The 13,592-nt window shown below is 46.2% G+C and overlaps 1 protein-coding gene across 4 annotated transcripts in view; it reads right to left on the bottom strand.

Annotated features, from left to right (window-relative positions):
* The window catches only part of NUB1 (negative regulator of ubiquitin like proteins 1), a 28,127-nt gene extending 15,187 nt beyond the window's left edge, over positions 1-12,940 (bottom strand). The window contains exons 1-6 of one of the 4 annotated variants that reach the window (XM_059172287.1): positions 12,800-12,940; positions 9,240-9,357; positions 6,209-6,397; positions 4,007-4,065; positions 2,952-3,022; positions 93-275 (exon numbers count right to left, since the gene is read on the bottom strand). In XM_059172287.1, coding sequence (XP_059028270.1) covers positions 93-275; positions 2,952-3,022; positions 4,007-4,065; positions 6,209-6,397; positions 9,240-9,357; positions 12,800-12,870 — 691 coding nt within the window. In that variant the 5' untranslated portion in view covers positions 12,871-12,940. Of the gene's footprint in view, positions 1-92; positions 276-2,951; positions 3,023-4,006; positions 4,066-6,208; positions 6,398-9,239; positions 9,358-12,607; positions 12,630-12,799 lie in introns of those variants that run through there. The other 3 variants (XM_059172288.1, XM_059172290.1, XM_059172289.1) reach the window with 3 other exon arrangements.
* Between the last annotated feature and the right edge of the window lie 652 nt (positions 12,941-13,592).

Raw genomic sequence — 13,592 nt, 5'->3', positions numbered from 1 at the left:
CCCTGCGACCTGTGACCACGGCGCCCCCCGCCTCCCCGCCCCCCAGCCCCTTCCAGCCCAGAGGGAAAAAGGGCAGCCAGCGCTCTGCGCACCTCTCTCCGCCAGTATCTCCAGGCCTCTCTTGGTCCTCTGGATCCTTTTTTCCTTGAGCTCGGCTTCATTTTGCTCTTCCTCCTCAACCTGGAAGTGTTTCCTCACATCCTCTTCAGACTGTTTGAGTTCAAGCACCATGGCTTTCACGTTGTGCGTCACGCCTTGTTCCTCAAGGGTTTTCCCTGTAAAAGTCAGAAATGCCTCTCACGAAAAGAGCCAAAAATACACTGTGTACTGGTGACGGTCCGTTCTGTTCAATAGAACTCTTAAAGCCGCGCGAGTACTCGCGAGCCACCACGCCCCAGGCTCGGTGAGCACACACCAATGTCTGGCTGCAGAATTCTGTCACTGGTAAGCGGAGGGTAATATCCATATCCTCCAACTGGAGAAATAATACTCCCCGTTCCCAGCAACAGGGGAGAAGGCACAGTGCAGTGGGGAACTGTGAGGGGGAGCGCACTGTGGTAGCTAAAAGCAAACCTCTTTGGTTCTTCTGAACGTTGTGGTCCTGGGTAAAGCACTTAACACTCAGGGCCTTACACATAAAATGGGAATAAAGACTGTGTCAGACAGTGATGAAACAGAATGAAAGTATATTCACCAAATCAAAAGTGGGTTCTGTGAAAAATTAATAGAATACACAAACCCAACAAAAATTAAGTCAAAGATGCAAATAAACCACTAAAATGAAGAATAAACACAGATGCATATAGATTTTAAAATAATGAAATAGGGGTGCCTGGGGGCTCAGTGGGTTAAGCCTCTACCTTCGGCTCAGGTCATGGCCTCAGGGTCCTGGGATCAAGTCCCACATTGGGCTCTCTGCTCAGTGGGGAGCCTGCTTCTCCCTCTCTCTCTGCCTGCCTCTCTGCCTACTTGTGATCTCTGTCTGTCAAATAAATAAATAAAAATCTTTTTAAAAAATGAGATACTATAAACTATAAGTATATAAATTGGAATATTTTTCTGGAAAACTCCATTAAATTTTTTTTCCTTGAGAAACTTGACAAACATTCTAACATTTATGAAGAAAAATAAAGATACACCAATGGCCAAGTCACCTCAATAAAGAAGGGCCAAGAACAGGACTCATCTTACTAGATTTTAAAACTACAACAAAACCACAATCATAAAAAAAAAACTCTATAGGTAAAGGTGGTCAAAAAACAGAAACTTCCAGTTACAAAATAAGTCCGTCCTGGAATGTAACACACAGCACGTGACTGCAGTTAATAATACTGTATTGTATATTTTAACATAGCTAGGAAGTAAAATCTTAAAAGTTCTCATCACAAGAAAAAAAAAGTTTCACTATATGAGCTGACATTATTGTGCGCCCTCCACAATATATACAAACACTGAATCATTATGTTGTGCATCTCAAATTAATATAATGTTATCTGTCCATGATACCCCAATAAAAAAACCCTTTAGGGTTCTGGTCTAGGAATAAACCTACAGGTAAATGGAAAGGATGGGAAGTGCAGAAAAAGACTTCTAACAAAGGAGGCACCACAGGTCAGTGTGGCAAAGGCAAGTCTAGCAGGGGATGTTAGAGAAGCTGCATCCTTCGCCTTTACTCCTATATAAAGGGGGCTGTGGACAGACTGCAGACCTCAGGCAGGTTAGGCTAATTAATACACGAAAACATAGAAGACCGTGAGGCCCTGGGCTTGGGGAAAGCCCTTACTTAAACACAAACGATATAAGGTGGAAATTGACAGCTCTGATAAAAATGAAATCAAGGGTTTCCACCCAGTGAAGAAATACCAGGAACAGAAGTGTCACAGAGATGAGTGGACAGTGAAAAGCTATCCATGATGTCGGAAACAGACAATGGGGAATGGCTGGCAGAGAAGGCAGGCTAGGGCCGTGTGCAGGCTGCGTTCCACCAAGCTAGGATGTGAGCCTGACTCTCTAAGCCCTACGAGCCTCCTGGAAACCGGCTGTAATGCCTGCCTGAGTGGCTGCAACAGCTAGCTGGTCTCCCAAGTCCGTTCATGCCTCCTGCAAGTCCATTCCCCTCCTGCACCCACAGGAATGTTTAAAACCAAAATGTTTCAGGTCACCCCCCCAGCATCTGTGGCTTCCAGCCTCTCTTGGGAGGAACCTTCTAATACTGCACGAGTTCACAGAGCCCAGGTTTTCTACACAACAGCACTACGGCCATCGTGGGCCAAGTAAGTCTCTGTCGTGGGAGCTGTCCTGTGCTGTGTGATGGTCCAGCAGCATCCCTGGTCTTGCCTCCCTGAGTGACAAGAGCATAAGCCTCCATCCCCACCCCACAGCCCAGTCATGATAACCGAAAAGGTCTCCACATCTTGCCAAAGGTCCCCGGTGGCAAAACTGCCCCTGGTTGAGAACCACTGCCGTAACTTTTTCACTGTGGCCTGTGTGTGGCCCTCCATCCTGAAAGAGCACTGCCCTCCCCCCAACTTCCTACACTCAGCCTTACCAAATCTTTTTCAACTGCTCAAATTCACATCAGGGGGCCCCAGATATGAGGCTCTCTCAATCGGAACACGCCCCACTGCCTTCACTCAGCTTCAGCCCATCTGCCTTGGAGAGAACTTACTGGAACCCCCATTTCACTCTGAGCACACGTACACTCCTGTTCTGTAAATTTCCTCAGAAATGCAACGAGCATCTTTTCTCCACTAGCACAGAACACACAGTAAATACCGATTAGAAGGGTTGTTTTCAGCTTTATGTTTCTATTTTAATCAGCTCTACAGTAACCTGTTTTAGAGTATACATGCAGTAAAGCCACCAGAAATTTGTGAATAGATAAACAGTGAGAAAAAAGATGCAGTCATTGTACTAACGTGACAGAAAATCTGCACTTTGCCATGACATACCGAGTTGAAGCTGTTTCTTGTTTATGACAATTTTGATGTAATTTTCTTGAAATCCAAAGGTTTCAGCAATTCTGTAAAATAAACCAGTACAGGCTACAGGTAATCAATTTATTATTATCTGAGAAATGGAGTTTAATCATGACCACTATTTTATACATTTCCCTTAGGAACGCCCAGTATTTCGATGTACCGTCTCCCAAACACCACTTCACGATAAAGCCAGCTTTCTAGACTGTTACTCGAAACTGTGTAAGAAACAATGTTCTTTCTTCAACTATCTGCTTTACTACTTGTTTCCTCATCAAGTGGAAACCACGCGGGGGAATGTGCATCTCAAGAGGACAGCCCTCGCCACGTGTCCGGAGAAAATCCATTCTCTAGGCTCCTGCAGCCTCCTAGGAGAAGCCCGTAACAGAGACTTGTTCCAGACAATCTGCTCCTGTGCGCTGAATGAATGATGATTCCTGAATCCGTCCCTAACAACCCTCAGGTAGACCAAAGAAAACAAGAAAATCAGCTTCAGAACCAGAGCCGGCTGGCACTGGAGGTACTCAAAACACTTGCCGTTTAAAAATACAGACGTGGATGACATAACCAAACGGGTCTCAAGAGTAAGACTGTCACCAGTATGTGACAGGTATGTTTTCTTTTACAGATGGGCCAACAGCCTGAATGTGGCTAAAACACTTTGCTGAATGTCACAGCAAGTGATGAACGCGTTAAGAAATGAAATCAAAACTAATGATCTGATGATTGTCTCTATTTCTATCATTCACTCACTATTCAAGCACATTATCTGTACCTGTTAGATGGGAGGCAGAGCTCCCGCCGGTCTCAAGTTATGCCAGGAAAGGAAGGCAAATGGTGCCAGTCTGGAGTTCCTGCTCTGGCCTAAACTGCCAGTGTGAGCCTGATCGCGTTCCGCAGTGGCCACGCCTCAATTTTCCTTTCCACTAAGTGAGGAGAATGGTCCCCGCCCAGCTGTCTAACAGGACTGTCAAAGGACCCCACGAGCAGCCGCAGCTGCTCTCGGCTCCGGGCAGCCAGATACTTACTTCGACCTCAGTTCTCTGCCAGTGATGTGCAGCCGGGTCTCCAGCAGGTTTTTCCTATCCTATTTTTAAAAAGGCAAATAAAAGAAACTGTACAGAAGGAACTCTATGGAAGAAACTGTTTGCTATGCAAACTACGCCAGTCAGGGAAAGACAAATACAGGATGATTTTGCTCATATGTGGAATTTAAGAAACAAAACAGAAGATCTTAGGGGAAGGGAAGGGAAAATATAACATGATAAAAACAGAGAGGGGGGTGAACCCTAAGAGACTCTTAACTCCAGGAAAAAACAGGGTTGCTGGAGGGGAGGTGGGTCGGGGGATGGGGTAACTACTGGGGGATGGGCACGAAGGGGGCACGTGATGTGATGAGCACGGGGTGTTACATGCAACTGATGAACCACGAAATTCTACCCCTGAAACTAATAATACACTGTATGTTAACTAAACTGAATTTAAATTAAATATTTTTTAAAAAGAAAGAAAATGTACTTCGGCATGACACTTTGTGGTGCTATTACTCCATTTAGAAAATCAGGAAAGTTGGTATCAATGTTAGGGACTGAAATGAGGCACGCGGGGTGGAGAAGCTACCGCACACGACCTGGCACGTGCTGACCCTGTGACCTAGCAGCCCTCAGGGGGGTAGAAGTGTGCACCCCAGGAAGGGCATCAGCCTCTGGGGGGAAGCAAGATGCTCAGAGGGGTTTGTGATGTGCCTTCACTCACGGACAGCTGGCCTACATGACACAAGGGCCCAGCCCACCACCTCGGCACCACAGCCACCCTCAGGGAACCCAGCCGTGCCCACTGAGCAGGGAGTGGACAGAGACGCCACCTTGGAACCTCTTCATTCCCCGCTGGCTGGGCTCGGGAGGAAAAAGCGGCACCACTACGAAAGCCCAGGAGACCATGCAAACCTGCTCAGATTCCACACTCGCCAGCCAGCTTTCTGACTGGTGGTCTGGCTTCCCAGGTGCTGCATACTAGCAAAGAGGCCTATATTTGTATATTACCCTTTGAATTCATGAATGGGCATCCTGAGGTAGACACATATGTAATTTTCTCTTTCTCATACAGGTCTATATTTTTCTTAGACATCGTTTCAAGTTTTAAGGAGATAAAATTTACATTTCATAAAGCTCACCTGTTTAAAATATGAGTCAGTGGTTTCCATTATTATAAAGTTACACAACCATGATCAAATTTCAGAATTTTTTCAAGTTCTGAATTTGAAACAACTCTCCAAGAAATACCATATTTTATGCCCCCTAGTCTCTCCCTTTATCCCCCAAGCCCCAGGCAACCATTAATCTCATCTCGGTCTCCATGGATTTACTCATTCTAGACGTTTCGTATGAATGGAACTATACAGCACGTGGCGCTGGTATCTGGCTTCCTTCATAACGTTTCTGCGGTTCCGCCACATCGACGCTGCGTCTGCACTCCACTCCTCTTCATGGCTGAAGGATGTTCCAGCGTGTGGCCACAGTGCATTTATCTGTTCAACCACTGACGGACACTTGAGCTGTGTCCACCTTCTGACTAGGAAGAGCTAGACAGAGCTCTTTTGTGAACAGAGCTGCTCTAAGAATTCATGAGCAAAGCATCTGCACAGACACAGTTTTCATTTCTCTTAGAGTGAAACTGCTGGGTCCTGTGGGAGCTCTGACACACATATTTATATATTTTCACATCTTCTGAAAATGATTAACACTGAATAGTGCTCAGAGGCCAGCAATCTTTGGGTACCCTGCCCCAATGCCACTTCTGGACTTGAACTACTGAGGACATGGCCCTGACAGGAGGTGGCCCTGCTTGAGCACTCAGCTGACTACCCTGTAGCCTCCACCAGCAGAGAAAAAAGGGAGACATCCTTGCTGATGTGTCCTACTGTGCACGGTCTGGGAAAACCGGAAGTACTCTTTATTCCCAATATTCTAAATGCTCATTCAAACTCTAGAAAAGGTAAGCATTTGATGTGTAGCTTTGTGAAGTTTGGGAGGCCTAAGAGGGACAAAACTACCCTGTAAATGTTCCAGTTTAAAAATCCCAAAATTAACTCGGAAGCTGATAAACATTCAGCATGCGAAGTTACTTAAAAGAACTTTTCACTTTGGATTGTAGCTTTAAAAAAAAAAATCATAATTTATCACTAAGTCAACAAAGCATTGCTACATGTACTCCTTTGGAAAAACACTCACTTTTCTTAGCCGTGGAGGTAAAAAGACCTCAATTGTAGCAATTCCTGTTGTTTTATAATTTTCATTTCCTGTGCCACGATCGATTGCTTTGCAACGTATTTCTTCGATTATCTTTTCTACTTCATTTTCACAACATTCTAGCCTGTCAGAGTACTTCTTAGCAAGGTCCTGTGAAGCAAAATCAGAATTCTGAGATCAATGTAGTGCCAACTCAAAAAAGGGGCACAGTACAGAACAGCTTATGAAGGACTCTAAGGAAATGGGGTGCCTGGGTGGCTCAGTGGGTTAAAGACTCTGCCTTCGGCTCAGGTCATGATCTCAGGGTCCTGGGATCAAGCCCCACATCGGGCTCCCTGCTCAGCGGGGAGCATGCTTCCCCCTCTCTGTCTGCCTCTCTGCCTACTTGTGATCTCTCTCTCTGTTAAATAAATAAATAAAATCTTCAAAAAGAAAAGAAAAGAAACTGCTGACTGGTGGTCAGCCCATCGGAGGGAAATCCAGATGGGCTTGGCATCTAGAGGCTAAAAAGGATCCAGGGAAAAATAAAAACAAAGAATAGGAAAACAGACAAAACAGAAGATGTGAAAATACCCCTAGGATTGTTCTAGGGGTAAAGGAAAAGTGGGCCATGACTTATGTCACTGTAATGCATTATAAATTACTTTAAGGAACCATGGAGTGATCAACTCCATGGGAGGAGACCAAAAGGAAAAAAAACAACACAAAGAAGACATTCTCATTTTTCTAACTTGTGAGAACAAGTCAAATTAGACTTAAATAACTTTCTTTCTTTGACAGGGAAAGACACAGCAAGAGAGTGAACATAAGCAGGGCGAGTGGGAGAGGAAGAAGCAGGCTTCCTGCTGAGCAGGCAGCCCGATGATCCCAGGACACAGATGAAAATCTAGGTGAAGAGGCACACAGGTGGGTCTGGGAGGGTCCTGAGTGCAGGAGCTTCTATTCCTGAGGGTCAGGGCGTGCCACCCTCTCAGCACATGGGTTTGTCTGCCAGTCTGGAAGCTCCCTGAAACCCATAATTTAAGGGCTTTTAAGAGCTCCATTACAGTGGGCATGATTGATTACATCAATGGCCTCCGGTGATTAACTCAATTGCTAGCCTCTCCTCTCCCCAAGGTTGAAAAGTAGGCTGAGAATCTAATCTTTTTTCTCCCTTTTTTCCAAGATTCTATTTACTTATTTGAGAGAGAGTGTGCAGAGCATGAATGGAGGAAGGGCAGAGGGAGAGGCAGACTCTGCACTGAGCAGGGAGCTCAAGGCAAGGCTCCATCCTAGGACCCTAAGGTCATGACCTGAGCTGAAGGCGGACGCTTAACCAATTGAGCCACCCAGGCACCCCTAAAATTCTCATCTTCTAATTGAAGTTTGGTCTCTTTGGCCACCAGCCCCATCCTGAAGGCACTACCAAGAGTTGCCTCATTAGAACAAAAGATGCTCCTATCCCCTTTACCACTGGGAATATTCCAAGGGTTTTAGGAGCTCCATGTCAGGTACTGGGGACGAAGACCAAATAACTCTCTTATTGTGCCATAGGTAGCTTCGGAGCCAAGGGACTACTACAAGTAAATTCAGAAAAAAGGTCACAAGATGGGTTGCAAAAAATAAAAAGTGAGGCCTGTCAGGAATGGGAAAGACAGGAAGGAAACCTCTTCCCTCCCAAGCACATCACTGTGTCACTGCACTGGATAATGTGATGCCCTTGTGACAATCTTTAGTTCCTGATAAACAATCCATCATTTATCTCAGGATACTTGGACAGAGAAAGCAAAGAAGTACATGCTATACTCCAATATAAAAGATTTCTGTCAAAAATGATTAACGTTTTTTTGGGCGCCTGGGTGGCTCAGTGGGTTAAGCCGCTGCCTTCGGCTCAGGTCATGATCTCGGGGTCCTGGGATCGAGTCCCGCATCGGGCTCTCTGCTCAGCAGGGAGCCTGCTTCCCTCTCTCTCTCTCTGCCTGCCTCTCCATCTACTTGTGATTTCTCTCTGTCAATAAATAAATTAAAAAAAAAAAAATCTTAAAAAAAAAAAATGATTAACGTTTTTGCCTGAAAAAGCAGGCAAACTTCAATTTCTAGAAACCTCACTCCATGTAAAACAACGCCATTTCTGATGTTGCCATAAAAAATTGAGATGGAAGGGCGCGTGGGTGGCTCAGTTGTTTAAGCAACTGTCTTCGGCTCAGGTCATGATCCTGGAGTCCTGGGATCGAGTCCCACATCAGGCTTCCAGCTCCATGGGGTGTCTGCTTCTCTCGCTGACCTCTCTCCTCTCATGCTCTCTCTCTCTCATTCTCTCTCTCTCAAATAAATAAATAAAATCTTTAAAAAAAAATTGAGGGACGCCTGGGTGGCTCAGTGGGTTAAAGCCTCTGCCTTCGGCTCAGGTCATGATCCCAGGGTCCTGGGATCGAGTCCCGCATCGGGCTCTCTGCTCGGCAGGGAGCCTGCTTCCTCCTCTCTCTGCCTGCCTCTCTGCCTCCTTGTGATTTCTGTCTATCAAATAAATAAATAAATCTTTAAAAAAAAAAAAATTTAAAAAAATTGAGATGGAAGTATTAGAAAAGTGTATTTTGGACAAATGAACAGATAGCCATAGTATAAAAAAAGCTGGGGGATGGGAGCCATTGTTTTAGAGCAAACCACAATAGCAAGGAGAACAGAGAACCAGCCAGCTCTTCCCCATGAACACAAAATACATGCCCTTAGTCCATTAGTACTGCGCACCAGTAGGGTAAAATCAGTTCCCAAGTTATTAATTTCATGTAACACTGTGAAGGTATTAAAAATAGTATGTGCCTAGGAAATTAGAGACCATTCTCATATGAATAGAATCTTACTAAACAAAAAATTAAGTCTGTCAATTGTAAAGTGGGTACCTGGTTATCACTCATACTTTTGGTTATGCCAAAAATTTACACAGTTAAACCTGGAAATTTCCGGGGACTTCAGAATCTTATTTACCAAGGAGATTTACAACACTGCTATTTATTTATGTCTTGAAAGAAAATACCTTCAATGCCAAACTGCCTTCTTTATTTTCATCTGTATATGGAGGTTTCCAAAGTTGAATTCTGTCTTCCCTTAAGAACTGGGTCAATTTTGCTTGGAGATATTTCTTTTGCGCCATTCTTGAAAGCAAAACAGTACATAAGCAAAACTCCACACTACATTTCAAAGCATTTCTTAACTTACCAAACATGCTGATGCATTCAGTGTGGTTAAGAAGAGCTCCCCTCCACACCTCCCTCTCCTGTTTAATCTAAATCACTTTTTCTTTTTAAATATTTTATTTATTTGACAGAGAGAGAGTGCACAAGCAAGGGAACAGCAGGCAGAGGGAGAGGGAGAAGCAGGATCCCTGCTGAGCAGGGAGCTCAACGTGGGGCTTGACCCCAAGACCCTAGAATCATGACCTGAGTTGAAGGGAGACGCTTAACTGACTGAGCTACCCAGACACCCCTCTGAATTACTTTTATTTTTATTTTTATTTTTTTTTAAAGATTTTATTTATTTATCAGAGAGAGAGAGGGGGAGAGAGTGAGCACAGGCAGACAGAATGGCAGGCAGAGGCAGAGGGGGAAGCAGGCTCCCCGCCGAGCAAGGAGCCCGATGCGGGACTCGATCCCAGGACGCCGGGATCATGACCTGGGCCGAAGGCAACCGCTCAACCAACTGAGCCACCCAGGCGTCCCTGAATTACTTTTAGATTAGGGTTTTAACTAGCTCTAAATGTCTCTAAAATATACACATTCTATACATATGCTAAAATACACTATATATAGTTACACATTACATGTTACATAAAATATGTCTTTTAAAGTTGCTAAAATGTAGCAAGGTTTATTATACTTTTCTGTTTCTTAAACTATTATTCTCTGCCCTAAGAGAAAAGATCAAATGAGAGAAAGATGAGTCCTTAAAGCTGTTACTTTCATAAACAATTCAACATACATACATAAACTCTCTTATATTTGTATTTTGGTGAGTTTAGCACAAAGATCAACCACTTTGGTAGAGTAAACATAAAAGCTGGCTGGAACCATGAATTATCAATATTCTCTACATCTGAATTTTTTAAATTAAAAGGTTTTGCTAGAAAAGTTTTATATATTTTGCAATAAGCACACAACAGCAGATCTATGTACTATTCAAATCCAACACTAGTTGGATCATCACTTTACAGCTGAAAACACCCAGGCCCCGGAGCTGTAAAATGACTCAGCCAAAGTCACAAAGTTAGGCAGTGCCATACCTAGCGCGGGGATTCCCGCCTACAACACAGGACTTTGCATTTTGTCCCACAATCCTTTGCTGCTTGTCTGCCCTGTGTATGTAACTAGTCTCTCCCAAAGAATCCCCTGGCAGCAAAGGAGTTGTCTACTCATCTCTCACTAGCATTGCAATTCAAAGAGGTAGGGAAGGCTGCTGGAGATGTCAAACAGCCAAATCAGAGGAGTTAGAAAAGTAAAAGGGTAATTAGCTTCTAAATGATGAAGACAAGTTCTACAGAGTAAAAAATAGATCTAAGGGTTAACATAACCTTATAAGTAACTTTCTCTTTTTCTATATAGAGCCTGCAGTATTCCACACCCCCAAAACCCAGTTCACCTAATTTCAAAATCAAATTTGTTAACTTCAGTGTATTCCATAAGTGAGTATTTTATTTTATTTAAGCGATTTTATTTATTTGACAGACAGAGATCACAAGTAGGCAGAGAGGCAAGCAGACAGAGAGAGGAGGAAGCAGGCTTCCTGCCGAGCAGAGAGCCGGATGCAGGACTCAATCCCAGAACCCTGAGATCATGGCCCGAGCCGAAGGCAGAAGCTTAACCCACTGAGTCACCCATGCACCCCCATAAATGACTATTTCAAAAGAAAGTTCAGGGTTCTGGGATGGAGTCCCGCATGGGCTCTCTGCTCCGCAGGGAGCCTGCTTCCTCCTCTCTCTCTGCTTGCCTCTCTGCCTACTTGTGATCTCTGTCTGTCAAATAGATAAAATCTTTAAAAAAAAAAAAAAAAGAAAGAAAGAAAGTTCGAATCTATTTCATATTGGTCTGGGGGGAGAGAGAGGGTTATTAGTGCAGGGAGGAGGAAAGGGTGTAAGGAACAAACACGTCAAGAGGAGGCTGCTGTGCACCCAGGTGAGCCATGAGAAAACACCCTAGATCTTCAACCACTAACAAACTGCTGCTCACGTAGAAAAGCAGGAAACACAAATAACTCACACAACCACTATACATAGTTCCCTACTCACAAATCTTCATGAATTCTGCATAAAATACCGATGGGGAGCGATGATCATTTCATGGGCTTCTTATGCATGGACTCAAGCTCTTTGTAAAGTCTAAAGGCCCAAAGGGTTTCACAAGCGCAGTGTGCACCCCACACTCTACCCACTGACCAAATCAACTGAACAGATGCAGGTCCAAAGGCAGGAGACTTAATGTTTAAAAAAGATTAATCTGGGATGCCTGGGTGGTTCAGTGGGTTAAAGCCTCTGCCTTCGGCTCAGGTCATGATCTCAGGGTCCTGGGATGGAGCCCCACATCGGGCTCTCTGCTCAGCAGGGAGCCTGCTTCCTCCTCTCTCTCTCTCTCTCTGCCTGCCTCTCTGCCTACTTGTGATCTCTGTCTGTCAAATAAATTTTAAAAAATTAAAAAAAATAAAAAGATTAATCTGCTGTTTTGAAATTTACAAAAATGTAGGTTATAAGCAAAATAAAAAGAGGATACATACTTGAAATCAAATCAAAAGCAGAAAGTTTAATAAACCAGTTTCCAGTTTTAACTGGAGAACTGAAAGTTTCATTATGCATGCCATACAATGTTTCATATTACAGCCAAAAAAGCAGAGATGTATGTCAATTATTTCTCAATAAAACGGGGGTGGGGTGGGGAACCGGAGGCGGGAGGAAGCCCGGAAATTCATTAATGTTACTGCTCCAAACTGAAAGTAAAACGTTATCAACTACTCCTTTAAAATTTTCGCTTTCACTTCTGTAATGAATCGATCTATGGGGACCCTTACCCAGAGCTTTTCAAATATACCTATATACACACGCATATTCAAAACACATTTCTCTTAAGCGGAGAAGTAAAAGATTCTCGTATTAAAAAATAAGAGTAAGGGAAGGAGATGACAAATGGGGAACCAGACCATCAGAGAAACGCAGAATCAACCACATCCTCTCATTAAATAGCAAAGAAAATCTAGCTCTGACTGCAAATGTGAATCCCAAATGACATATGTGGAAGAGCAGTGTCAGCACTCAAGCTTTTTGTCTCGCTCACGAGGTTTACTTAGTGCGTGCGTCCGTTCCTCGGCCTCCCCCAGGACAACTCCACAGAGCCCCCACCCCGGGCCCAGCCCAGCGCAGACCTAGGGCCGCGCGAACCGTCGGCGCGTCCCCAAGCCCCAGGCAGCCTCCGCGCTCGCCGCCCACCGCCCGCCGCCGTGGCCGCGCCCCGCCCCGGGAAGGGGAGGCGTCGGGGTCGTGCCGGGAACGGGGGCGCCACACAGCGCCGGTGAGGCCCGGGCCGGGGACCGGACGCTCCGCCGCCGCCTCCTTACCTGCGCCACCACCGCGCCCGCCGCGACCCGCCGAGTGCCCGGATGCGGCAGCGGCCGCCGTTTATTTTCATTCCGGGTGAGGCTGGCCCCGCCCCCGCCGCTGCGGCCGCCGCACCTCCCTCGCGCGGCCAGTTAGTGGGCGGGGTTAGAGGGCGGGTCGGAGGAACATGTTGTGGGCGGGGCTAACATGGGGCGGGGGTTGATGACGGGGAGGGGAGGAGCCAAGTGGAGGGCGAGTGGGCAGGGCCTACGGGAAGCCTCCAGCCCTGGATTCGGCCGCGGCGGGGGAGATTCCCCGGCCGCCCCTGCGGGGCGGGACGGGGCGGGACGGGGCGGAACCTCAGACCCGGCCCAGTGTGCTCGACTTCCGAGGAAATTTTCCCCGGCTTCATTTCTCCGAAAGCTTTGAGAAAAGCCCGCGGACGTTCTAGGAAGAACCCTTTCCCCCGCAGGGCGGGTCGTCCCCTGAATGCCCGGGTCTTCCTCCCGCTCTCCATCGGGCCCCCCCCTCACGGTGAAATTAGGTTCCTTCCCCTGAACGGCCCGGCTCGGCTCCCCGCCCGGCCCCGCTGGCCCCGCCGGCCGCACGGTCTGTGCAGAGCCTGCTGCTCCCGAGCGCTCCGCCCGGGCTGTGTGTCTGCGTGAGAAAGTGACGCGCGTGCGCGCAAAAATTCCGGGCGACTTGTGCAACGCTCTGGGAGCCTGGGCAGAGCCCGGAGAGCTCTGAGAGGTGATAGATGAGGCGGACGGGCAGATGGGAGCTGGAAGACGTCCATGCCAGACCTCAGCAAGT

This window comes from Mustela lutreola, chromosome 4 (assembly GCF_030435805.1).
Source record: "Mustela lutreola isolate mMusLut2 chromosome 4, mMusLut2.pri, whole genome shotgun sequence".
Lineage (NCBI taxonomy): Eukaryota > Metazoa > Chordata > Mammalia > Carnivora > Mustelidae > Mustela > Mustela lutreola.
Note: the sequence above shows the minus strand (reverse complement) of the source record. Positions and strands in the feature narration are given on the sequence as shown.